The sequence below is a fragment of the Aegilops tauschii genome, chromosome 2, assembly GCF_002575655.3.
Source record: "Aegilops tauschii subsp. strangulata cultivar AL8/78 chromosome 2, Aet v6.0, whole genome shotgun sequence".
Lineage (NCBI taxonomy): Eukaryota > Viridiplantae > Streptophyta > Magnoliopsida > Poales > Poaceae > Aegilops > Aegilops tauschii.
Window position 1 is genome coordinate 363,575,136 of NC_053036.3, and position 27,545 is coordinate 363,602,680.

A 27,545-nucleotide genomic window follows, 5' to 3' on the forward strand; every position below is an offset into this window, starting at 1 on the left:
AAGAATTATGTAAAATTAATGACATATTCCCTTCGTCCTAAAATGTAAAATGTATTTTTAACTTAGACGAGCAATCCACTCTTTAGCAAAACTGAAAATGAAACGTCATAAAAAATATTGGAAATTGTAAAAAAATTAAAAAGACAGGAGAAAAAGACCAAGTCCGAAATAACCACCAATCTCAAATAACCACCAATCTCACCGGAGAAAAGGAGAAGAGAATTTTCTCCTACCTTTCCTTTGCAGTTGCAAAGCGTCTCCTCTTCTCTCCTGCTCCTCCTCTCCTACCCTCGTTGCCTCCCACCAAACCCTAAACCAAGCTCCGAATCCCTCCCGTCTCTACCCCCACCGAGCTCGCAAGTTCTTGATTGGAGCAGCCGAGCCCAGCTCAGATTCCCCGCGGGGTCCCGGGAGTATTCGAGGTCTTGGCGGGAAGCCAAGAAATGGCGGAGGGGGAGGAGACCAAGGTGGAGGGAACGAGAGAGGAAGAGAGAGCGGATGCAGGGGCGGGAGCGGAGGAGGAGGAGGTAGAGGTGAAGTTCCGGCTCTTCGACGGCTCTGACATCGGCCCCATCCGCTGCAACGCCGCTGCTACCACCGTCGCCGCACTCAAGGACCGCGTCGTTGCCGATTGGCCCAAAGGTCCTAAAGATTCCATCTCTTGAGCTCTTGATTCTCGCACGATGTTATGCGATTCTTGTGGTGTGGTGTCTCTGTGCAAGCTCTAGTTTGTGCTTGTGCCATCTGCACCACTAAATTTGTAAAGGAACCCATGCTTGTTTGTTCCCTCTGCGTGACGACAGTAGACGGGAATAAGGGGTGATGAGCAAGCTTCATGCTTCTTTATATTTGCTTGTTTGGTGCCTGCAAGATTTGTTGCTTGTCTGATTTTAGGAAAATATGTGTGCTTCTATAACTAGCAAGTGCTAGGTCTCGTTAATATTCTAAAGTACAGCTTAAATTAGAGAGGTATCAGATGTGTATAGGAGACGTCTTCTTTTACGGTAATAATCCAGGATGGTCTTTGGTATCTAAGCGAACAGCGGAGGAGCCGTGCTTGGGGCTATAATGTAGGCAGCAGTGGCGGAGCGTGACACGCAATTAACGGGGGCCAAAATTTTAACCAAAAGCAAAATGTGCTTGAAATCAAGACCAACTCACACAAAATTACATATCAATCGAATATATCTTGCTCCTTGCATCCTTTGGCAGTTTGGCTCATTTGCGGTCGTCGGCTGGCCATTTTGGCGGTGTCGCACAGCAGCACAAGATGTTCCATGTGCAGATGCAGCAGCTGGCGTGGCGGCCGGGCGGCGGTTGACAGTCCAAGCTGTGAAAGGGAGAAATAAAACTGAGAATTGGGAGGATGATTAGAAAATCAAATCGCCATGCATGTAGAGATGAGGTGAAACCAAAACGCGATATAGATGATGTTGTACCGGGAAAGACAAAGTAAGACTTCCGATCTGTTTTTTATTTTCACTGTCGCAAGTTGCGAAGAGTTTCTTCAAGAGAGAAGCGATCATTTTAAAAAAAGGCGATCTAGAATAAAGCTTTATGTACGAGGAGCTGCAAGTACAAATATCAATCAAGCTGCTTTGGGTAGCTAGCTTTGTACGTAGAATATCTGCCCGGTAAATTGATTTGGTGCTCTATAGTCAATATACTTCACTGATGAAATGTACAAAAATGTTTAATAGTCAATTTTTTTTGCACTTTTGGAAGGGGGGGTCACAACCCCCTTTGGCCTCCAAGAGGCTCCGCCAGTGGTAGGCAGACATGTTAATGTGCTTTACCATGGCCCGTTTTGATAAGTGGGACGTTGACAACCCATCATGTGCAGGATGTCTCTGATTTTCAACAAATGCGCAACTATTTCCATGAATTCCTTGAATGGGCCGCAGCACTCCACTTTAGGATATCTTTTAACTTGTTCAATAGTGAGTGTGTGATGCTCAAAATATTACTCTATGCCTCTATAGTCAGCCAAAGAGGAAGGCTGTGAAGTAGACCACAGAGAGCCCAACAGGAAGATGCTCTAGGAGCCACAAACACTGGAGAAGCTCATAACGTTCATCTGAGCTTGTGTATTTCATTGTCAGCAGCCAGCATGTGTTAATCACATTCTATTTCCATCCACGGGGATATTAAAAAGAGTGTCATATCTATTTTGTTGGTAGGGAGTGAAAAATGGGTTCATACATTTTTGCTGTGTTAAATGGCATATGCCTTACGTTTTGCCTTATTGTTTTTATATTTCCATTTGTTTATTGCTTAGTTCTGCTGTCTTGTGTGCTTGTACTCCCTGTTATTGTGGATCAATGAATCTAATGATCGTTATGATTTTAAGACATCTAACTTGCAATTCTCTCAAAAGGCAATATTGTCAAATGGGACAGGAACTTTGCTTAGGATCTGATATTATGGAACATTCTTGTTGATCCGAACTTAACTTCTGCATAGCATTGGGCAGCCCGGTGCACGAGGCTCCTGCTTGTGCAGGGTTCGGGGAAGGGTCCGACCACTTTGGGTCTTTTGTACGCAGCCTTTCCCTACATTTCTGCAAGAGGCTGTTTCCAGGACTCGAACCCGTGACCATCCATCCGTGACCTCATGGTCACAAGGCAACAGCTTTACCGCTTCTGCATAGCATTGCCTTCAAATTTATCCTGCCTTGGCTTCCCTATTACCAATACATGTTTCCACCCTACCTGCACACAAGGCACATGCTGTGATTTGTCTTCTTATTATGTCGTGATTGCTTCAGTAAAGATAACTGTTCTAATTGTATTTAGCTGCTGTTAATATTTTTGTTCAACTTGATGTAATAAAATTCCTAAAATCCTGCATTTTAAGATGTATGGGTAGCATTTTTGCCAAGGTTTTAGGTAGTTTGCTGCATATGTACTTTCGTACTGCATTTCTGAGTTTTTTTCCCCAAGAATAGTTATATCTCCTCCGCTGCTTGTGTAATATTTCTAATTCTGTAATGATTCTGCTTGTAGATAAAACAATTGTCCCAAAGAGTGCTAATGATGTGAAACTGATAAGTGGAGGCAAAATTCTAGAAAATGACAAGAATATTGCACAGTGCAGAGCACCTTTTGGTGATCTTCCCAGCACTGTTATAACAATGCATGTTGTTGTCCAGCCATCATCCGCAAAGTCAAAACCAGGTAAGCTGCAACTTTGTAATATTTGTGTAAAGCATTGCTTATGACTTGCTGAATCTGCCCGTGTGTCTGACTTAGACTGATTAACATTGTTTCACCATGTAAGTTGTGTCTTAAAATTGCAATGGGTGCATGTCAGTCATTTGTTTCCTTTCTACCATTCATTCTATCACTAATGTGCCATCATATGTGTGGAATCTGCACGAGGAAAAATAATGTTCATTAGATTCTTTGAAGAGAAAATGATTGTGGATGAAATATGAAAATGTTGACATGAAAGTCATAGAGCTCTGCGCTTCTGTCCATGGGAAATCAGTTTGGTGAGCCTGTTGTCTGTCCCGTAATTCGTAGATGAAATTCTGGTCTTTCCCAACAATGCCAGATCACAGATTTGGTTTCTGTCTAATCCCCTCTAATAACCACTTGACCAGTACAGCAGAAATTACATTGAAATGTATGTCTCGTTAAAGCATGTAATATTCTGCTTCTTCAAACAGATAGGACGCTGTTGGATGCAATGTTATACTCCCTCCATTCCATAATGTAGTGCGCCCGCGCTTTTCGAGATTTAAGTTTGACCATAAATTTAACCAACGTGGGCGACTGCGGATTTTTGCTCCCGCCACAGTCGCCCACGTTGGTTAAATTTATGGTCAAACTTAAATCTCGAAAAGCGCGGGCCCACTACATTATTAAATGGAGGGAGTATAATAAAACATTATGACAATAACCACTAAAAGAACACCTAGATTGACCTAGTCATAATTTGAACTAATTCGTCAACTCTGCCATTCAGTGTCAAAATCATGTCCTTGGCTGAGATAATGGTTGGTTGGCCCTTGTAACATTACATTTTAGATGCCTTTCACCTTTCAGTTGATGGTAACCAGACCATTTCCATTTCCATGATTTATGATCTGTATACCTAAGGTGGTTAAGTACGGAGACCACCTGCTGGAATTAGATGAACATATTCTATTTTAGCATTTCGACCGTTGGGTACTTAGGTTTTAACTTGTGAAATAAGAACAGCACGGTGTGCCTCGTACAGTTCAAATTTCAGAGGAATGCCAGTCTCGTTCATTTTGCTGAATTATGTTAACTTGTTTGTGTCAGACAAGAAGACGAACAAGTTGCCTAAGACCACTCGCTGCTCTTGTACCATACTATGAATGTCAAGTGTACTCCGTCGACAATAATTTGTGTGCCCACCAAGAGAGACGACTGGACAGAAGTGGAACATCCAGCACCCAAGACGTGTCGTGTATTGTTGTGAGGTGATATTGTAACTGTAAGCTAGATACTACACAAGAGTCGGTCCGGTCCCTCTGTCGCTAGGGCAATAGCGTCGCTTTGTCTTGTTTTACCCAACAAAGGATGTTTCTATATGATGTACAAGATGCACACACATTGCTGGTGCTGTTGCTGTTGTGGAGGTGAAGGACCTGCTGTTCGTCGCCGTGCCAAGTTGGGTTAAAAAGGGTCAAGGTTGTTGGGTGTGTCACGCAACCTGATTGTTTGTTCTCACTTGAGACTCCGTGAAATGATGTTTTACTCCTTGTTCCTTCTTGTTCACCCTTCATGCTTCTTTCCGTACTTGGGTCTTGCACCTTTTCTTTCAGTATTTGTTGGGTTGGGCGAGTCACAACTTGGTCACCCACTTCAGCTTGAGCAAAAATCATCTGAAGTTCATGTGCACCAAAATTGCTGGGATTTCAAGTTGAAGAAAAATGCTGTCGCAGAACACAACTCCAGCAACCGACGATGGGTCTGAATCATAGCAACATAGCAACGGTGGGGTTACAGGAAGGCTCTCGCACGCTCGTGCTATCCACTGGGGCCTTGCTTCGCCGTGACAGGAAGTACTCCCTCCGTTTCTAAATATAGGTCTTTTTAGAGATTTCAACAAATGACTACATACGAAGCAAAATGAGTGAATCTACACTCTAAAATATGTCTATATACATCCGTATGTGATAGTCCATTTGAAATCTCTACAAAGACTTACAGTATTTTGAAACGGAGGGAGTACTACAGATTGCACGAGAGGGGTTGGGACATGCCCACGGTGGGGGTCGTTCATCTGCGGCGATGGATATGGACGCCAAGGCTATATCTCGCCCATACAAGAGATCCTTCGGTCTCTGTTAGAAATAAATGGGGTAGGTGCATAACAATTTCTGAAATCACAAATTGTGGCCCATGACCCCCCCCCCCCCCCCCCCCCCCCCCCCGCATCGTCCACCTGGGAAAATCCTATTCGCCGCTCTCTGCGGCGAATTGTCGAGGGATCGCACAGAGGGAGCGCCACGAGCGACCGACATGGGCCGGCCCACATACATAGTGCGACCGGTTTTGGGAACCTTCTAGAAGGTTCACTGAACCGGGTTTTTTCCTGTATTGTTTTTTTCTGGGCTTTTTCGGCTTTCTATTGTTTTTTTATTTCGTTTTTTTCATTTTCTGTTTCTTTTCTTTTTTAGTTTTTGTTTCTTTTCTTTATGTTTTCTTTTCAAAATTGCACAACTTTGCAAAATTTGTTCTCAAATTTAAGAAAAATGTTCGTTTTCAATTTTTGTTCGTGAGTTTCAATAAATGTTCCTATTTTTCAAAATTGTCCATGTTTTAAAATTTTGTTTGCATTCGAAAAATGTTTAGGAATTTCAAAAAGTGTTCCAGCTTTCCAAATTTGTTCACAAATTTATAAAATGTTCATGTTTTCAAATTTTGCTCACAAATTGAAAAATGTTCGTAAATTCCATAAATTTGTTTGGGAGTTTGAAAAAATGTTCCTTTTCCAAAATTTGTTCGCAAATTTCAATTTTTTTTCTTATTTACAAGTTTTGTTCGGAGTTTCGAAAATTGTTCCATTTCCAAAATTGTTTGCAAATTTTTAAAAATGTTCGTTTTTTCAAACTTTGTTCTGGAGTTTCAGAAAATGTTCGTCTGCAAAAGTTGTTCGTGTTTCCAAATTTTGTTTGAAATTTGAAAAATTGTTCCTGTTCGGTTTTTTGGGTAGTTTAAAAAATGTTCGCGTCTCCAAAATTCGTTTGTGTGTTGAAAAATGTTTGAGTTTTCTCAAAATTTGTGAAAAAAATATAATGTTCGCGTTTGATAAAACATTCACGTTTTGTTTTTGAAAATAAAATATTTTCTGTTCGAAATTTTGAAAAATGTTCGGATCGGCGTTTGAGTTTTCTTAAGGTTTTGCAATGTTCTGTGATCAAGAAAGCTAGCTAGCTCAACTGGTTCGAATCGTTGCTTGGAAGCAGCAGGTCTAGTGTTCGATTCCTGGCAATGCATCTTTTTTTATTCCAGCGTGAGCTACTGTTCGCGAGAGAGATGGGCCGGCCCAGTCTCCCGATCCCCTATGCGACTGCTTGACGCAGAGAGCATCACATAGGAGCTCTCGTCCACCTGATCCCCTGCGTCCCCCGCCAAGCATCGCCCACCTAATCCCCCGCGTCGCCCCCACTCGTGTGGGGACGAAACCCTAGCCACCGGGGCTCTCCTTTCCTTCCCTCCCTCCGCTGCCGCCGAAGGACGCTGCTGGCCTATAGCCCAGGGGCCAACGGCGGTGGCGCCACCCCCCTCTTGATCGGTGGCGACCCGTGCACACGATGCTTGATGGAGGCTTGTCGAGTGGATCCGGGTGTTACCTTCTTGAAGGCATCGTCGTGGAGAAGTTTCATACCTCTATGCGCTACCTCCAGGGGAAACCCTAGATCAATTGATCCGATATGGCGGCGTTCTGGTGTCATTTCCCCATTGGGGGCGTCATTCTTGGAGGCGTACATGGGATCGAGGGACCAGTGGACGGCTTCTTTGGTGGAGCGGCGCTTCATCTTACACATTGATGGCGGCGGATCTTGGCGGCGTGGCGCAGTGGAGACTCGTCGTCCGATGCGTGAAGATGGACTCGCGCAGGAGGAGGACCTTGTCTGGCGTCATGGTGACATCGATGACAGAGAGGCCTGGCAAGGTAGGTGGGTTAGTTTCTGCTCTGAAGATGGATTGGTAGTAGACGATGACGACACATGAGAGTGCATTGGACCGGTTTGTACCCCAAACCCAGTATGTGGCTTGGTTGGGGCCTCCAGCTTTAGATGTTAGATTTTGGTGCGATGTCTGTTTCGTATTAGGTTTGGACTATCAGCACCCCTTCATCAAGTGGATAGGAGTAGCGACAATTGTTGCTAAGATGGTGACTTCAAACTATCTGATGTACTACTTTGTAAGGTCTTTGTGAATAATTAATAAAATGGCTACATGCATCGCCCAGATGCTGAGGCCATGGGTAATCCTCCTTTTCTAAAAAAATGTGGCCCATGAATAAAATGGCAAGTGGCGGTGCTAAAGTTAAGTCCCATACCGCTAGTTGAGGAAGAGTTATATAATGGGTTCTCTCCATCGCTCTAAGTGGTGTGTTGAGAAGAGAAAGGAAAGACCACACATGCGCGCTTGCTCGCCTGGCTGGGTCGGGCGGCGCGTACGTGCTTCATCCCGAACGCCGATGTACATCAACATGCCAGAGAGCAGGTCTCCGGAACCATTCGTCCTTGCGATCCCGCGCTGGGAGAGGGCGAATTAGCTTTTTGGAGTCATGCGTCGTCTTCCATCCAAGTCGGGTGGTGCTATTCAATTGTAGGCAATTTCCTGAGTTAACTATGGCTTGATTCATTGATGCACTGAGGTCATATGTTTACCGGTGTGCATGTTAAGAGGTGGCAGGCGAAGTCCATGCTCTGGCTTACTGCTCTGAAAATTTTCCATGTTAGTGTTGGTGCTCTAGAGGGAATGTCTGAGGAAGATCAGAGAAAGTTCCAAGAAGCCAATACTATGTTTGTGGGATGCATTCTGAGTGTTCTTGCTGATCGTTTGTGTGATGTGTACATGCACATACAAGATGGAAAGACACTATGAGATGCACTAAATGCTAAATTCCGTGCAACCGATGCAGGCAATGAATTGTACATCATGGAGAATTTCCATGACTACAAGATGGTGAATAACCGTTCTATGGTTGAACAAGCTCATGAGATACAATGTATTGTGCAGGAATTGGAACTCCTTAAGTGCGATTTACCCGATAAATTCATGGTTGGGTGATTGATTACAAAGCTACCTCCTTCATGGAGAAACTTCGCCACTACTCTGAAACATAAGTTACAAGAGATATCAGTTGAAAATCTGATTGCATCTCTTGATGTTGGAGACAAAGCTCGGGCTAAAGACACTACTGAGAAAAGAGGTGAGGTTCAGCCTACCGCCAATATGGTGCAGAGGTACCCAGAGAATAAGAACAAAGGGAAGAACAAGCCTAAACAAGCCTGTCGAGACTACTACCGTCAAGAAGGAGAAGTTCAACAGGGTTGAGCTAGAGTGCTACGCCTGTGGGAAGCCCAGACCGTGCAGACCACAGAGGGAAAACGAGCTCCAAGATTGTCAACATGGTGATCGCTAGCAATACTGATGGGTATGGTAATTTACCTATTGTTCTTTCAGTATTTCAATCATATTCTTGGTGGATTGATTCGGGAGCTAACGTCCACGTGTGTGTTGGCGTCTCGTTGTTCACTTCTTATCAGCTCGCAAGGGATTCTTCCATCCTAGTGGGGAATGGGTCGCATGCTTCTGTTTGTGGCATTGACACGGTGGATTGGAAGTTTACTTTGGGGAAGATCGCGCAGCTAAGGAACGTTCAGCATGTCCCTACTATGAACAAGAATCTAGTTAGCGGCTCTCATCTATGTCGAGATGGGTTTAAGGTAGTTTTAGAGTCAAATAAAGTAATTGTGTCAAGATTTGAATAGTTTATAGACAAAGGCTATGAGTGTGGAGTCGTGTTTCGGTTTTCCCTTTCAGATTCTTGCAATAAGTCAGTAAACCAAATTTGTGCTAGTTTTAATGATGATGCAAGTGTTTGGCACTCTCGTTTATGTCATATTAATTTTGGTTTAATTCCCGGGCTATCCAGTATGAATTTAATTCCGAATTTCACTGTTGCCAAAGGTTCTAAGTGTTATAGTTGTGTGCAATCGAAGCAACCTTGAAAGCCTCACATGACTGCCGAGGAGAGAAACTTGGCACCTCTACAACTCATACATTCTGATCTATGTGAGATGAATGGTGTGTTGACAAAAGGTGGACAGAGATATTTCATGACATTGATTAATGATGCGACTAGATTTTGCTATGTTTATTTGTTGCAAACTAGAGATGAAGCTTTAGACTACTTTAAAATCTCTAAAGCTGAAGTTGAAAATAAACTAGAGAGAAAGATCTAGCGTCTTAGGTCAGATCGTGGTGGAGAATATTTTCCCAAAGTATTTGATGAATTTTGTGAGGAACACGGTATTATTCATGAGAGGACGCCTCCCTATTCACCTCGCAGTCTTGCATAGGTTTTGGGCTAAGCATCACAACGGATCTAAGCTTCGAGAACCTATACCCCTCTTAATAGTACGAAGGTTCTAAGATTCAAGAAAGAGATGGAGAATAACGGACTGAATTCTATGTCTTCGCTTAGCCTTGCTGCCCTCCGATGATGCGTGAGTAGTTCACCACAGACCTACGGCTCCATAGCTAGTATCTAGATGGCTTCTTCTCTCTCTGTGATCTTCAATACAATGTTCTCCTCGATGTTGTTGGAGTTCTATTCGATGTAGTCTTCTTTTGCGGTGTGTTTGTTGGGATCCGATGAATTGTGGGTTTATGATTTGAATATTTATGAATATTAATTGAGTCTTCTCTGAACTCTTTTATGCATGATTATTATAGCTTTATATTTCTCTCCGATCTATCCGTTTGGTCTGACCAACTAGATTGATTTATCTTGCAATGGGAAATGTGCTTTGTAATGGGTTCAATCTTGCGCTGCTCTATATTCAAGTGACAGAAAGGGACAAGACACGTGTTTGTATTGTTTCCATTAAGGATAAAACGACGAGGTTTATTCATATTGATTGGGTTTACTTTATCTTCGTCATGTCATCTTACTCAAGGCGTTACTTTGTTTTATACTTAATACCCTAGATGCATGTTGGATAGCGACTGATAACCCACAAGTATAGGGGATCGCAACAGTTTTCGAGGGTAGAGTATTCAACCCAAATTTATTGATTTGACACAAGGGGAGCCAAAGAATATTCTCAAGTATTAGCAGCTGAGTTGTCAATTCAACCACACCTAAAAGACTTAATATCTGTAGCAAAGTATTTAGTAGCAAAGTAGTATGGAAGTAACAATAACAGTTGCAAAAGTAACAGTAGCAGTTTCTTAGCAATTGTAACAGTGGCAACAGAAAAGTGACAGAGCAGAGATCAATATGAAACGAGCTCATAGGAAATGGATCAATGATGGATAATTATGTCGGATGGCATTCATCATGTAACGGTTTTAACATAGGGTAATGTAGGCATGTATTCCGAATATAGTCATACATGCTTATGGAAAAGAACTTGCATGACATCTTTTGTCCTACCCTCCCGTGGCAGCGGGGTCCTATTGGAAACTAAGAGATATTAAGGCCTCCTTTTAATAGAGTATCGGACCAAAGCATTAGCACTTAGTGAATACATGAACTCCTCAAACTACGATCATCACCGGGAGTGGTCCCGACTATTGTCACTCCGGGGTTGCCGGATCATAACACATAGTAGGTGACTGTAACTTGCAAGATAGGATCAAGAACACAAATTTATTCATGAAAATATAATAGGTTTAGATCTCAAATCATGGCACTCGGGCCCTAGTGAGAAGCATTAAGCATAGAAAAGTCATAGCAACATCAATCTTAGAACATAGTGGATACTAGGGATCAAACCCTAACAAAACTAACTCGATTACATGGTAAATCTCATCCAACCCATCACGGTCCAGCAAGCCTACGATGAGATTACTCACGCACGGTGGTGAGCATCATGAAATTGGTGATGGAGGATGGCTGATGATGACGATGACGACGGATTCCCCTCTCCGGAGCCCCGAACCGACTCCAAATCTGCCCTCCCGAGGAAGAACAGGGCTTGGCGGCAGCTCCGTATCATAAAACACGATGAATCCTTCTCTCTGTTTTTTTCTCCCCGAACGTGAATATATGGAGTTGGAGTTGAGGTCGATGGAGGTCCAGGGGGCCCACAAGGACGGGTGGCGCGCCCCAGGGGGGTGGGCGCCCCCCACCCTTGTGGCTAGGGTGTGGGCCCCTTCACTTGATTCTTTCACCAATATTTTTTATTAATTCCAAAACTTATCTCCGTGAAGTTTCAGGTCATTCTGAGAACTTTTTATTCTGCACAAAAATAACACCATGGCAATTCTGCTGAAAACGGCGTCAGTCCGGGTTAGTTCCATTCAAATCATGTAGTTGGAGTCCAAAACAAGGGCAAAAAGTTTGGAAAACTAGATACGATGGAGACGTACCAATTCCTTCAAGCTTAACCCATTGCTTGTCCTCAAGCAATTCAACTGACAAACTGAAAGTGATAAAGAAAAACTTTTACAAACTCTGTTTGATCTTGTTGGTGCAAATATGTAAAGCCAGCATTCAAGTTTTCAGCAAAGGTTATGAACTAACCATATTCACAATAACTTTTAGGTCTCACATTTACTCATATCAATGGCATAATCAACTAGCGAGCAATAATAATAAACCTCAGATGACAACACTTTCTCAAAACAATCATCATATGATATAACAAGATGGAATCTCGCTAGCCCTTTCTGAGACCGCAAAACATAAATGCAGAGCACCCCTGGAGATCAATGATTGACTAGACATTGTAATTCATGGTAAAAGAGATCCGGTCATAGTCATACTCAATATAAATTAATAACAATGCATACAAATGACAGTGGTGCTCTCTAACTGGTGCTTTTTATAAGAGGATGATGACTCAGCAACAGAAATAAATAGATAGGCCCTTCGCAGAGGGAAGCAGGGATTTGTAGAGGTTGCCAGAGCTCGAGTTTTGAAAACAGAGATAAATAATATTTTGAGCGGCATGCTTTCATTGTCAACATAGCAACCAAGAGATCTCGGTATCTTCCATGCTACATACATTATAGGCGGTTCCCAAACAGAATGGTAAAGTTTATACTCCCCCACCACCAATAAGCACACTCCACGACTAGTCCAAAACAACGAGTACCGTCCAGCTAACAACAGTCCCGGGGGAGTTTTGTTTGAATTTTGATTTGATTTGAGCATGGACTGGGCATCCCGGTTACCAGCCATTTTCTCGTGAATGATGAGCGGAGTCCACTCATCATGAGAATAACCCACCTAGCATGGAAGATATGGACTGCCCTAGTTGGTACATGAGTTACTCGAGCATACAAAACAGATTAACACTTGAAGGTTTAGAGTTTGGCACTTGCAAATTTACTTGGAACGGCAGGTAAATACCGCATATAGGAAGGTATGGTGGACTCATATGGAACAACTTTGGGGTTTATGGAAGTGGATGCACAAGCAGTATTCCCGCTTAGTACAAGTGAAGGCTAGAAAGAGACTGGGAAGAGACCAACTAGAGAGCGACAACAGTCATAAACATGCATTGAGATTAACCAACATTGAGTGCAAGCATGAGTAGGATATAATTCACCATGAACATAAATATCGTGGAGGCTATGTTGATTTTGTTTCAACTACATGCGTGAACATGTGCCAAGTCAAGCCACTCGAATCATTCAAAGGAGGACACCATCCTATCATACTACATCACAACTATTTTAATTTCCATGTTGGCATGCAAGGTAAACCATTATAAACTCCTAGCTAATTAAGCATGGCATGAGTAACTATAATCTCTAATTGTCATTGCAAACATGTTTCATTCATGATAGGCTGAATCAAGAACGATTAACTAATCATATTTACAAAAACAAGATAGGTCGAGTTCATACCAGCTTTTCCTCATCTCAATCATTTCATCATATATCGTCATTATTGCCTTTCACTTGCACGACCGAACGGTGTGGATAATAATAATAGTGCACGTGCATTGGACTAAGCTGGAATCTACAAACATGTATTTAGAGGAGAAGACAAGGTAATATGGGATCTTTGTTAGATCAACAATAATGCATATGAGAGCCACTCAACATTTTCATCATGGTCTTGTCCTCTCGACCCCCAAAGGAAAGAATTTCAAAGAAACACACTGGAATAATTTGGAGTTTTTGTTTTTCTGAAGAAAGTAAAACAAGAACGGGAAAAACTATTTACACGGGAAAGCTCCCAACAAGCAAAAGAAAAACGAGAAATCTTTTTGGGTTTTCTTTTAATACTACAACTAAGCATGCATAGAAAGTAACTAACTACAACTAATTTTTTTTGTTTTCTTAAGGTTTTTCCAAACACACAAGAAGAAAGCGGAAAAAACAAATAAACTAACATGGATAATACAATGAAAAAGTACAAACACCGACAACTAAAATGAGTGTGTGAACATGAATGTAATGTCGGTGAGAAATACGTACTCCCCCAAGCTTAGGCTTTTGGCCTAAGTTGGTCTACGCCCATGGCTGGCCTGGTGGATATCCAAAGTTGTACTCAGGGTTGTACTAAGACGCGTCTGCCACTGCCTGAAGTGCTGCAGCATGAAGGCGAGCAGCCTCCGCTGTTGTCTCATACTCGTCTGCTTCCTTTATAAAATATCGCCTATTTGCCTGAAAGTTAAAGAAAGCAGGAAGAGTAACAAGGACGACGCGCCGTCTATCAAAGATTAGTCGGTACTGGAGGATCTGTTCGTTCCTATTAAGAAACTGGTAGCGTACCATAGCCTCAAACTGTAAGTTCTATCTCTATGTAAAGTGTGGCGCAAAATAGCAAGGTCAGGTGCACTAAGGCCTCCACTCTCTCCACGACCAATTAAACATCTCCCAGCGAATAATGAGTAATAGCGTAAAACAGGGAAATGTATACTAGCCACCCTTCCTCCCGACACTCCTCTGTTTTCCCCTACGGCAATTTCATGAATAAAACCTTCCACATCACTAGGGTGTGGTTCCTCGACGCTACTGCTACCTCTTGAGCATGCGTTGGTTTTCCCTTGAAGAGGAAAGGGTGATGCAGCAAAGTAGCGTAAGTATTTCCCTCAGTTTTGAGAACCAAGGTATCAATCCAGTAGGAGGTTACGCACAAGTCGCCTCGTACCTACACAAACAAATAGGAACCTTGCAACCAATGCGATAAAGGGGTTGTCAATCCCTTCACGGCCAGTTGCAAAAGTGAGATCTGATAGAGATAATAGGATAAATATTTTCGGTATTTTTATGATATAGATTGGAAAGTAAAGATTGCAAAATAAAAGACCGAAGGAATAGTAAATTGATAGGAAAATAATATGATGGAAAATAGACCTGGGGCCATAGGTTTCACTAGTGTCTTCTCTCAAGATAGCATAAGTATTACGGTGGGTGAACAATTTACTGTCGAGCAATTGATAGAAAAGCGCATAGTTATGAGAATATCTAGGCATGATCATGTATATAGGCATCACGTCCGTGACAAGTAGACCGAAATGATTCTGCATCTACTACTATTACTCCACACATCGACCACTATCCAGCATGCACCTAGAATATTAAGTTCATAAGAACAGAGTAACACATTAGGCAAGATGACATGATGTAGAGGGATAAAATCAAGCAATATGATATAAACCCCATCTTTTTATCCTCGATGGCAACAATACAATACGTGCCTTGCTACCCTTGCTGTCACTGGGAAAAGGCACCGCAAGATTGAACCCAAAGCTAAGCACTTCTCCCATTGCAAGAAATATCAATCTAGTAGGCCAAACCAAACTGATAATTCGAAGAGACTTGCAAAGATAATTAAATCATGCATAAAAGAATTCAGAGAAGATTCATATATTGTTCATAGATAATCTTGATCATAAACCCACAATTCATCGGATCTCGACAAACACACCGCAAAAAGAATTACATCAAATAGATCCCCAAGAAGATCGAGGAGAACTTTGTATTGAGATCCAAAGAGAGAGAAGAAGCCATCTAGCTAATAACTCTGGACCTGAAGGTCTGTGGTAAACTACTCACACATCATCGGAGAGGCTATGGTGTTGATGTAGAAGCCCTCCGTGATCGATTCCCCCTCCCGCGGAGCGCCGGAAAAGGCTCCAAGATGGGATCTCATGAGTACAGAAGGTTGCGGCGGTGGAAATAGGGTTTCATGGTGCTCTCAGATGTTTTTAGGGTATATGAGTATATATAGGTGAACGAAGTAGGTCGGTGGAGCCACGAGGGGCCCACGAGGGTGGGGGGCGCGCCCTCCTGCCTCGTGGCCTCCTCGTTTCTTTCTTGACGTCCACTCCAAGTCTCCTGGATTGCGTTTGTTCCAAAAATAACTCTCCCGAAGGTTTCATTCCGTTTGGACTCCGTTTGATATTCCTTTTATGCGAAACACTGAAATAGGCAAAAAAAACAGCAATTTGCACTGGGCCTTCGGTTAATAGGTTAGTCCCAAAAATAATATAAAAGTGCATAGTAAAGCCCATTAAACATCCAAAACAGATAATATAATAGCATGGAACAATCAAAAATTATAGATACGTTGGAGACGTATCAAGCATCCCCAAGCTTAATTCCTGCTCGTCCTCGAGTAGGTAAATGATAAAAACAGAATTTTTGATGTGAAATGCTACCTAGCATATTTCTCAATGTATTTTTTTCTTTATTGTGTCATGAATGTTCAGATCCGAAAGAATCAAGACAAAAGTTTAATATTGAAATAAAAATAATAATACTTCAAGCATACTAACAAAGCAATCATGTCTTCTCAAAATAACATGGCCAAAGAAAGTTATCCCTACAAAATCATATAGTCTGGCTATGCTCTATCTTCATCACACAAAGTATTTAATCATGCACAACCCCAATGACAAGCCAAGCAATTGTTTCATACTTTTGATGTTCTCAAACTTTTTCAATCTTCACGCAATACATGAGCGTGAGCCATGGACATAGCACTATATGTAGAATGGTGGTTGTGGAGAAGACAAAAAGGAGAAGATAGTCTCACATCAACTAGGCATATCAACGGGCTATGGAGACGCCCATCAATAGATATCAATGTGAGTGAGTAGGGATTGCCATGCAATGGATGCACTAGAGCTATAAGTGTATGGAAGCTCAACGAAAGAAACTAAGTGGGTGTGCATCCAACTCGCTTGCTCACGAAGACCTAGGGCATTTTGAGGAAGCCCATCATTGGAATATACAAGCCAAGTTCTATAATGTAAAATTCCCACTAGTATATGAAAGTGACAACATAGGAGACTCTCTATTATGAAGATCATGGTGCTACTTTGAAGCACAAGTGTGGTAAAAGGATAGTAACATTGCCCCTTCTCTCTTTTTCGCTCATCATTTTTTTATTTGGGCCTTTTTCTCTTTTTTTATGGCCTCTTTTTTTCTTTTTTTTTTCTTTTCGTCCGGAGTCTCACCCTGACTTGTGGGGGAATCATAGTCTCCATCATCCTTTCCTCACTTGGGACAATGCTCTAATAATGAAGATAATCACACTTTTATTTACTTACAACTCAAAAATTACAACTCAATACTTAGAACAAAATATGACTCTATGTGAATGCCTCCGGCGGTGTATCGGTATATGCAATGAATCAAGAGTGACATGTATGAAAGAATTATAAAGGTGGCCTTGCCACAAATACGATGTCAACTACATGATCATGCAAAGCAATATGACAATGATGAAACGTGTCATAATAAATGGAACGGTGGTAAGTTGCATGGAAATATATCTCGGAATGGCTATGGAAATGCCATAATAGGTAGGTATGGTGGCTGTTTTGAGGAAGGTATATGGTGGGTGTATGATACTGGCGAAAGGTGCGCGGTATTAGAGAGGCTAGCAATGGTGGAAGGGTGAGAGTGCGTATAATCCATGGACTCAACATTAGTCATAAAGAACTCACATACTTATTGCAAAAATCTATTAGTTATCTAAATGAAGTACTACGCGCATGCTCCTAGGGGGATAGATTGGTAGGAAAAGACCATCGCTCGTCCCCGACCGCCACTCATAAGGAAGACAATCAATAAATAAATCATGCTCCGACTTCATCACATAACGGTTCACCATACGTGCATGCTACGGGAATCACAAACTTTAGAACAAGTATTTCTCAAATTCACAACTACTCAACTAGCATGACTCTAATATCACCATCTTCATATCTCAAAACAATTATCAAGTATCAAACTTCTCATAGTATTCGATGCACTTTATATGATAGTTTTATTATACCTATCTTGGATGTTCATCATATTAGGACTAATTTTATAGCCAAAACAAACTACCATGCTGTTCTAAAAGACTGTCAAAATAATATACGTGAAGCATGAGATATCAATTATTTCTATAAAATAAAACCACCACCGTGCTCTAAAAAGATATAAGTAAAGCACTAGAGCAAAATTATCCAGCTCAAAAGATATAAGTGAAGCGCATAGAGTATTATAATAAATTGTAACATCCCAAATTTTCAATTTGGTATGTTATACATAGATCATCATTGCATATCATGTTTTATTGCATTTTGACAAATCCTCGATAAATCCTAAGCAACTCAAGGACCCTCGGAGAGAGTTGGGGATTTTCTCGAATTTTCATATTTGATTTTCATCAAATAATAAGACGAGGATTTTGGTTTTAATTATTTTCTCTCCGGAAAAATATTTCATTTAAAAAATAAACGAGAGGAGAAAATATGACTTCTCCAAAACAATTGAAATACTGGAGGAAAAATGTTAAAATCATTTATTGGATTTATTTGGATTTTATTTGCAATTTTTATTGCATTAAAAATATTGCATGTTTTCAAAATATTTATTTTGATTTAAAAAAATGTTCACCCTATTCTAGATTTTCTAACTAGACGGGGAAAATTTAGTTCATATTTTTCCGACTTTTATTTATTTTTCTACGAATTGTTTTCCGTGAAACTTATTTAAAAAAAAAATATGCGCGACGCCCGCTGGGCCGAAGCCCAGCCGAGCGCCGGCCCGCACGCGCCTCTCTCCTTTTCCCGCACGGCTCCCGCCGGCCACCCCCTCCCCCAAGTCACCTCCACCACCCCTATTTATACCGCCGCCCCCCTCTCTCTTTTCCTCTCAAGTCGCCGCCGCCGCCGCACTCATCGCCGCCGCCGCCCGCACTTGCCCGCCGCCGCCGTAGCCCGCGCCGCCGCCGCCGGAGCCGCCGCCCCTCGCCTCGCCCGCACCCCCGCCCCCGAGCCCCGCACCCCGCCGCCGAGCCCGGAGCCCGCCGGAGCCCTCGCCGGAGTAGCCCCGATGAGGTACTGCCGCTGCCTCGTTTCGTCGTTGCCGGTTTTCGTTTTAAAAAAAAACCCTAGATCGGTTTTTTTCGGTTTTATTATTTTGCGAGCGTTCACCGAACCGTTCGTTTTAACGAACGCGTTCGTCGGTTTTTCTCTGTTGACGAACGTCCGTTCTTTAACCGTTCGTCCATTTTTCTTTTTCGTCGGATTTTTCTGCGATTATCTCAGATTCGATTTCTGATCGAATCTTCGATTCTGTTTAACTTCTCGCTCGTTTATCGGAATCAGGCGATTCAAGCGCCTAGAGTTTCGTCTCGAAATTCTCTTTCCGTTTAACCTACTCAAACAAGTTTTTGCTACAGTAAAATTTGACCTAGATCCAGATTAGTAAACGAAGCTATTTTCTTTCGCCGTTTGATTTTCGTTGCTTCTTTCGAGTTGATTCTTTTTGCAAACCGGAGTTCTTAAGTTGAAGTTTCTGGTTGGATCTTTCATTCGAGTTTTACATATGCATTAGATGAGTACTGATTGTATGCTTGTTTGTTTGCGATAGAGTACCCGGAGTGTGCCGCTTGTTTCTTCGAATCGCTAGGTTTTGCGGATCATCAGCAAGGCAAGTAACATTTTGATCATATACCTTCCATACCCGGTTTTTATTGCATTAGATCTGTTTTCCTCAAACACTTGCATGATTAGGATCTAATTAAATTGTGGGTATTGGGAAGTAGTTGTGGTAGTACCTATTACCTGTTTATTATCAAACCCTTGGGAGTTACTTCTACGTTGCTATTATTATTGCCATGCTATGCTCGTAGACGTGGATTGGGTTTGAGTGAAATTCATGACAGATGTGAGATTTGTTAATTAATGGTTTACTTAAGGTGGCAACTAAAACTCACATCTGGGTGGATTGAGGTACCTGGGTATTCCAGGATTGCCTGTTTTTCTTTTGGACCGCCACCCAGGTTCAAAGGGATCATGAGATTATTCATGCTAGAAACTTCTGTGTGCAGCCGCAAGCTATTATGGGCTCTAGCATAGTTGACTAAGTTGTGTGAACTCTTACAGTGGTAGACTAGCAGATGTAGGGGAAAGTAGGTGTAACTGTCTACCCATACGTAAGGTGCAAACACTTCTGAAAGACTGTGTCTCGGTCATCCGTTACTCAAACACCATGTAGTGCGAGTAATCCAACGGAGGAGATCGAGTCTTGTGCGGAAAAGTGCACAAACCTCTGCAGAGTGTACAAACTAATCATGGTTAGCCGTATCCCCGGTTATGGACAACTTGAGTATCTAGTACTTGGATTATCATGTGAATCTCATCACTATGTTACTACTAATTAATTTGTTGGGTTATTGATGACATTTAATTGGGATTGAGATGCTGTCAACCATCTCAATGTTTCACAACCACCATGATAGTTAAATAAAATTTATTCCTTTGAGGTAGGATAAAATTGGCTTTTCGCAAAATTGTAACCATAGAGATTTCCACCAGCCATATATGCATGTAGTATAGCATTGTTGTTGTTCATTATTCTCTATGTGTTACATTGCCAGCATATTCTATGTGCTGACCCGTTTTCGGGCTGCAACGTTTCATGTTGCAGACTTTTCAGACGACGAGTAAGGTGCCTTAGGTCGTGGTCTTATACTCAGTGATGCCGCTGGAGTTGATGGACTCACTTATCTTCCAAGTCTTCCGCTGTTATCGTTGTTAGATGGCCTTAAGCCATGTTTATCATACTTATTCTCTTTGGAGATATTCGATGTAATAAGTGTGTGATTGCTACTCTGTTATAAATCCTCCATTTGTACTGTGCGTGTCAGCATTACTGATCCAGGGATGACACTGGTGCACAGCAGCACAGACCATTTGAGGTCTGGTCGCTACAAAGTTGGTATCAGAGCACACGCTGACTGTAGGACACGACCACTAAGCTTAAGCCCTAGAAAGCTTCTCTCTTCTCATTTCTGACCCCTCTCCTTTTTCTACTCTTTTAGGAATGGCGAATGCAAGGAGCAAGTTCATGCAACCAGATGAAGACACGCCGTTTGGTCGACACTTGAAGGAAGTCACCAAGTACTTGAACATAGGAATACCAAGCATCACCGGAACCTACAACGCCACATTACCTGAAGAGGAGAGCTAGAAGATTCAAGTTATCATTCCAGGAAGGATGTTTAGTGCCATGAGATTGGTTTTCGAAGCACCAACTTGGAGTTTAGGGAAGAGCATGGCCGCACATATCGCCCTGGGACGCATTGGAGAAGTCTACCACCAGGAGCTTAAGGATACAATTTATCAGATTTGTGGACGTCGAGACGCACAATGGGAGATGATTAAGACCAAGAAGGATGGATCAATTGCAGCTTTCATCCAGGAGCAGAACCAACATATTCGTCGCCAGGAGAATCAGATGTGCACGGACAAGGAAGAACTGAAGAAGGCATTAACGAAGATCAAGGAGCTCCAAGAAGAACTCAAGGCTACACGCGAAGATTATTTGGAGGAAATCAACGCACTAGTAGGGAAGAATGACGACCTGGAGAAGAAGATTAGAGTATTCGTGGGAAATCCAGTGCCAAAAGCAGAAGTCGACGAATGCACTTGTCCGGATAACTACATCATCATCGACGACACCGACTCAGAACCAAGTGAAGACGACTGGGTTGATGAAGCTGGAGCAGACATCATGGAGTCTTCAATGGATCAGAATTTCTAGTAGACCACCATATCAGTAGTAGTTTTCCCCCATTTAATAGTATAGTTCAAGCACTTTGTAACGCTAGTTAGATCGATTGTTTTGCCTTGTTTGAATTGATTGAGTGATATTGATTGAATTTGTCTCATGAGCATATGGGTAGTGTTTTCTCTCTAGACCTCATTCTATTCTTAACTCTCATCTTTTCTAAACCTATCAGATGCCTCCGAGACGCGACACCGGATTTGTTTTCCCGCCAGAGATCACCCAGTTGATTCAGCAACAGAATGCCCTGATGCAAGTGTTAGTGCAGAACCAAGGCAACAACAACAACAACAACCCACCGCCACCACCACCTGTTGATCACCTAGCCCGTTTCCTGAGGCTAAACCCGCCAGTGTTTTTCAGTAGCACCGAGCCGATTGTTGCAGATGATTGGCTCCGCAAAGTTGGAAGGGAGTTGACCACTGCAGGATGCACAGATGCGGAAAGAGTGCGTTTTGCCGCACATCAGCTTGATGGACCCGCAGCATCATGGTGGGAGAATTATACAGCCACGCACCCTATTGACACTGTCACATGGGACCAGTTTCAGCAAGCCTTGCGTACAGCTCATGTTTCAGCAGGAGCTATGGCTATGAAGAAGCGTGAGTTTCGCAACCTACGCCAAGGAGGACGCACCATAGGCCAGTATGTGGAGGAATTCAGTAAGTTAGCACGTTATGCACCAGATGACGTTGCTACAGATGCAGCCAAGCAGGAGTAGTTTTTGGAAGGACTGAATGATGAGCTGAGTATGCAGTTGATGGTAGCAACTTTCAACAACTACCAGGAGCTGGTAGACAGAGCTCTCATGATTGAAGGGAAGCAACAGCAGATTGAAAACCATAAGAGGACGTATGGACAAGGGAAGTATAACTCAGGAGCTCAGCAGAAGCCTCGATTTACCCCAAAGCCGGGAGGACAGTTTCAGCATACCCATGGAGGAGGTAGTTCGCACAACCATAATGGCTCCAAGAGTGGTAACGGGAATGGAGGAAGCAACGGACAGAACCGCACCAACCCATCTACCCCAGCCAAGAGGGACCTGAGCCAAGTCACTTGCTTTAAGTGTCAGAAGAATGGACATTATGCCAATGAATGTCCTGAAGCCCAAAATGGAAATGGCAATGGAAGCTCTGGGAAGAAGCCGAACCCGTTCAACAAAGGACACGTGAACCACGTGAGCGTGGAAGAGGTTGAAGCTCAGCCTGATGCAGTAATAGGTAAGTTTTTGGTTAAGTCATTCACTGCAACCATTCTTTTCGATACTGGTGCATCGCATTCATACATATCAAGGGGATTCGTGAATAAGTTTAAGATGTCCACCAAAGTTCTCAGAAATCCTATGTTAGTAACCTCGCCAGGAGCAGAGTATATGGCCACCCAAGGATGTTTTCAGATACCATTGGCCATTGGTAGGCATGTTTTCCCCTCAGACCTCATTATTTTGGAATCGCAAGGTTTGGATGTGATTTTGGGAATGGATTGGCTATCGTTGTATGGAGGAAACATCGATTGTGCCAGCAAGACGATTTTGCTTACCACCCCAGAAGGAAAAAGGATCAAGTATGTATCCCGGCATATGCCGAAGAGGACTCAAGTAAATTCCTTATCAGGAGTTGTACAGGAGGAAGTACCAATGGTGAAAGATTATCCGGATGTATTTCCAGAAGAGTTGCCAGGCATGCCACCGGATAGAGACATCGAGTTCTTGATTGAACTTTTGCCAGGCACAGGGCCAATATCTAAGAGACCGTACAGGATGCCCGCAAAAGATTTGGAAGAAATTAAGAAGCAGATCAAGGAGTTACTGGATAAAGGCTATATTCGCCCAAGTTCGTCACCTTGGGGATCACCAGTACTTCTAGTGGAGAAGAAAGATGGATCATTGAGGATGGTTGTTGATTACCGTGGATTGAATGAAGTGACCATCAAAAACAAGTACCCGCTGCCGATGATAAATGATTTGTTTGACCGCCTACAAGGAGCTAAAGTATTTTCCAAGATCGATCTACGATCAGGATACCATCAGTTAAAGATTCGAGAGCAGGATATACCCAAGACGGCATTTACCACCAGATATGGATTATATGAGTATACCGTTATGTCATTTGGTCTGACTAACACACCTGCCTATTTCATGAACTTGATGAACAAAGTGTTTATGGAATTTTTGGATAAGTTCGTCGCGGTGTTCATTGATGATATTTTAATCTTTTCCAAGGATGAAGAAGAGCATGAGGAACATTTACGATTGGTACTTGAGAAGCTCAGAGAACACCAATTATATGCCAAGTTCAGCAAATGTGAGTTTTGGTTGAAGGAAGTTGGATTCCTTGGACATGTTATTTCTGGAGAAGGAATAGCAGTAGACCCTGCCAAGGTTGACACAGTGACAAGTTGGGGATCACCCACGACAGTTGGAGAAATCCGGAGTTTCCTTGGACTTGCAGGATACTACCGGAGATTCATCGAGAATTTCTCGAAGATTGCTAAGCCCATGACTGAGCTATTGAAGAAGGACACCAAATTCAATTGGACTGAGGAATGTGAAGCTAGTTTCCAAGAGTTGAAGGAACGATTGGTTACATCACCAGTGTTGATTCTGCCAGATCAACGCAAGGATTATGAAGTTTATTGCGACGCTTCTCGTCGAGGACTTGGAGCAGTGCTTATGCAGGAAGGAAGAGTTGTGTCATATGCTTCACGACAACTTAAACCCCATGAGAAGAATTATGCTACGCATGATTTGGAATTAGCAGCCGTGGTGCATGCATTGAAGACATGGAGACATTTTCTCATCGGAAACCATTGTGAGGTGTACACGGATCACAAGAGTTTGAAGTACATTTTCACGCAGAAGGAGTTAAATCTCAGACAGCGGAGATGGCTGGAGCTCATTAAAGATTATGATATGAGATTGCATTATCACCCTGGAAAGGCTAACGTAGTAGCAGACGCGTTGAGCCGCAAGAGTCATATCAACACCCTCATGACAGGAGAGTTACCTCAGGAGTTAGCTGAGGACCTTCGCGAGCTATGTTTGGAGATAGTCCCAAGAGGCTATTTAGCGGCATTGGAGATTCAGTCTACCTTGATGGAAAGGATCAGAGAAGCTCAGAAGACAGACAAGGAGATTGAAGAGATAAAGGAGAAGATGAGCAAAGGAAAAGCCAAGGGATTTCATGAGGATGAGCACGATACCTTATGGTTTGAGGACCGCGTATATGTGCCAAATGATCCGGAGATCAGGAAGTTGATTTTGCAAGAAGCCCATGATTCACCGTACTCGATTCACCCAGGGAATACCAAGATGTATTTGGATTTGAAGAATACTTTCTGGTGGACCGGAATGAAGAAGGATATTGCAGAGTATGTAGCAGTTTGTGATGTATGTCAGAGAGTGAAGGCAGAGCATCAGAAGCCAGCAGGATTGCTACAACCATTGCCGATACCCGAATGGAAGTGGGAAAAAATAGGCATGGATTTTATCACAGGATTACCCAGGACTCGTTCTGGCTATGACTCAATATGGGTTGTAGTCGACCGTTTGACGAAAGTGGCTCATTTCATTCCAGTAAAGACCACTTACACCAGTGCTAAGTTGGCAAAGATATACATGACCAGAATCGTATGTTTGCATGGAGTTCCGAGGACCATTGTATCAGACAGAGGAACCCAGTTTACCTCGAAGTTTTGGAAGCAGTTACATGAAACATTGGGAACCAGGCTGGAATTTAGTACAACATTTCACCCACAGACAGATGGACAGACCGAAAGAGTCAACCAGATTTTGGAGGACATGTTGAGAGCATGTGCACTAGATTATGGATCCAGCTGGGACGACAATTTGCCATATGCGGAGTTTTCGTATAACAATAGTTATCAAACCAGTTTGAAGATGGCCCCTTTTGAAGCCTTGTACGGAAGGAGGTGTAGAACACCGTTGTTATGGGACGAAGTTGGAGACCGTCAGTTGTTTGGACCAGATTTGATTAAAGAGTCTGAACAGAAAGTGAGGTTGATTCGCGATAGGCTCAAGGTAGCCCAGTCCAGGCAGAAGAGTTATACTGATTCTAAACGAAAGGAGACAGTTCACGAAGTCGGAGACCGAGTATATCTTCGAGTATCACCCCTTCGAGGAGTGAAGCGCTTTGGAGTTAAGGGAAAGTTAGCGCCCCGTTTTATCGGACCATACAGAGTGTTGGAACGTATGGGAGAAGTTGCCTACAAGTTGGAATTGCCCGAAGGATTGTCTGGAGTACATGATGTATTTCACGTTTCACAGATGAAGAAGTGCCACGCAGAGATGGCTGAGATACCACTGAGAGATACTGTGCCACTGGAAGCGATTCAGTTGGAAAGTGATTTGACTTATGAGGAGAAGCCAGTTAAGATTCTCAAGTATGCCAGCCGAGTTACCCGCAGCAAGGTTATCAAGTTTTGCAAAGTTCAGTGGAGTCACCACACGGAGGATGAAGCCACCTGGGAGCGAGAGGAAGATCTACGGAAAGACCACACCCACCTGTTTTCTAGCCAACCCGAATCTCGAGGGCGAGATTCATCTTAAGGGGGGTAGGTTTGTAACATCCCAAATTTTCAATTTGGTATGTTATACATAGATCATCATTGCATATCATGTTTTATTGCATTTTGACAAATCCTCGATAAATCCTAAGCAACTCAAGGACCCTCGGAGAGAGTTGGGGATTTTCTCGAATTTTCATATTTGATTTTCATCAAATAATAAGACGAGGATTTTGGTTTTAATTATTTTCTCTCCGGAAAAATATTTCATTTAAAAAAATAAACGAGAGGAGAAAATATGACTTCTCCAAAACAATTGAAATACTGGAGGAAAAATGTTAAAATCATTTATTGGATTTATTTGGATTTTATTTGCAATTTTTATTGCATTAAAAATATTGCATGTTTTCAAAATATTTATTTTGATTTACAAAAATGTTCACCCTATTCTAGATTTTCTAACAAGACGGGGACAATTTATTTCATATTTTTCTGATTTTTATTTATTTTTCTATGAATTGTTTTCCGCGGAACTTATTTAAAAAAAATAAATATGCGCGACGCTCGCTGGGCCGAAGCCCAGCCGAGCGCCGGCCCGCCCGCGCCTCTCTCCTTCTCCCGCATGGCTCCCGCCGGCCACCCCCTCCCCCAAGTCACCTCCACCCCCCTATTTATACCGCCGCCCCCCCTCTCTCTTTTCCTCTCAAGTCGCCGCCGCCGCCCGCACTTGCCCGCCGCCGCCGTAGCCCGCGCCGCCGCCGCCGGAGCCGCCGCCCCTCGCCTCGCCCGCACCCCCCCGAGCCCCGCACCCCGCCGCCGAGCCCGGAGCCCGCCGGAGCCCTCGCCGGAGTAGCCCCGACGAGGTACTGCCGCTGCCTCGTTTCGTCGTTGCCGGTTTTCGTTTAAAAAAAACCCTAGATCGTTTTTTTTTCGGTTTTATTATTTTGCGAGCGTTCACCGAACCGTTCGTTTTAACGAACGCGTTCGTCGGTTTTTCTCTGTTAACGAACGTCCGTTCTTTAACCGTTCGTCCGTTTTTCTTTTTCGTCAGATTTTTCTGCGATTATCTCAGATTCGATTTCTGATCGAATCTTCGATTCTGTTTAACTTCTCGCTCGTTTATCGGAATCAGGCGATTCGAGCGCCTAGAGTTTCGTCTCGAAATTCTCTTTCCGTTTAACCTACTCAAACAAGTTTTTGCTACAGTAAAATTTGACCTAGATCCAGATTAGTAAACGAAGCTATTTTCTTTCGCCGTTTGATTTTCGTTGCTTCTTTCGAGTTGATTCTTTTTGCAAACCGGAGTTCTTAAGTTGAACTTTCTGGTTGGATCTTTCATTCGAGTTTTACCTGTGCATTAGATGAGTACTGATTGTATGCTTGTTTGTTTGCGATAGAGTACCCGGAGTGTGCCGCTTGTTTCTTCGAATCGCTAGGTTTTGCGGATCATCAGCAAGGCAAGTGACACTTTGATCATATACCTTCCATACCCAGTTTTTATTGCATTAGATCTGTTTTCCTCAAACACTTGCATGATTAGGATCTAATTAAATTGTGGGTATTGGGAAGTAGTTGTGGTAGTACCTATTACCTGTTTATTATCAAACCCTTGGGAGTTACTTCTATGTTGCTATTATTATTGCCATGCTATGCTCGTAGACGTGGATTGGGTTTGAGTGAAATTCATGACAGATGTGAGATTTGTTAATTAATGGTTTACTTAAGGTGGCAACTAAAACTCACATCTGGGTGGATTGAGGTACCTGGGTA

At 42.8% G+C, this 27,545-nt stretch overlaps 1 protein-coding gene across 1 annotated transcript; it reads left to right on the top strand.

Moving 5' to 3' along the window:
* The first annotated feature begins 205 nt into the window (after window positions 1–205).
* LOC109759179 (membrane-anchored ubiquitin-fold protein 4) lies at window positions 206–4,737 on the top strand. The gene is made up of 3 exons (XM_020318005.4): window positions 206–642; window positions 3,006–3,176; window positions 4,290–4,737. The coding sequence occupies exons 1-3, from the start codon at window positions 444–446 to the stop codon at window positions 4,343–4,345; spliced, it is 426 nt and encodes a 141-aa protein (XP_020173594.1). The 5' UTR covers window positions 206–443; the 3' UTR covers window positions 4,346–4,737.
* The last annotated feature ends 22,808 nt before the right edge of the window (window positions 4,738–27,545 follow it).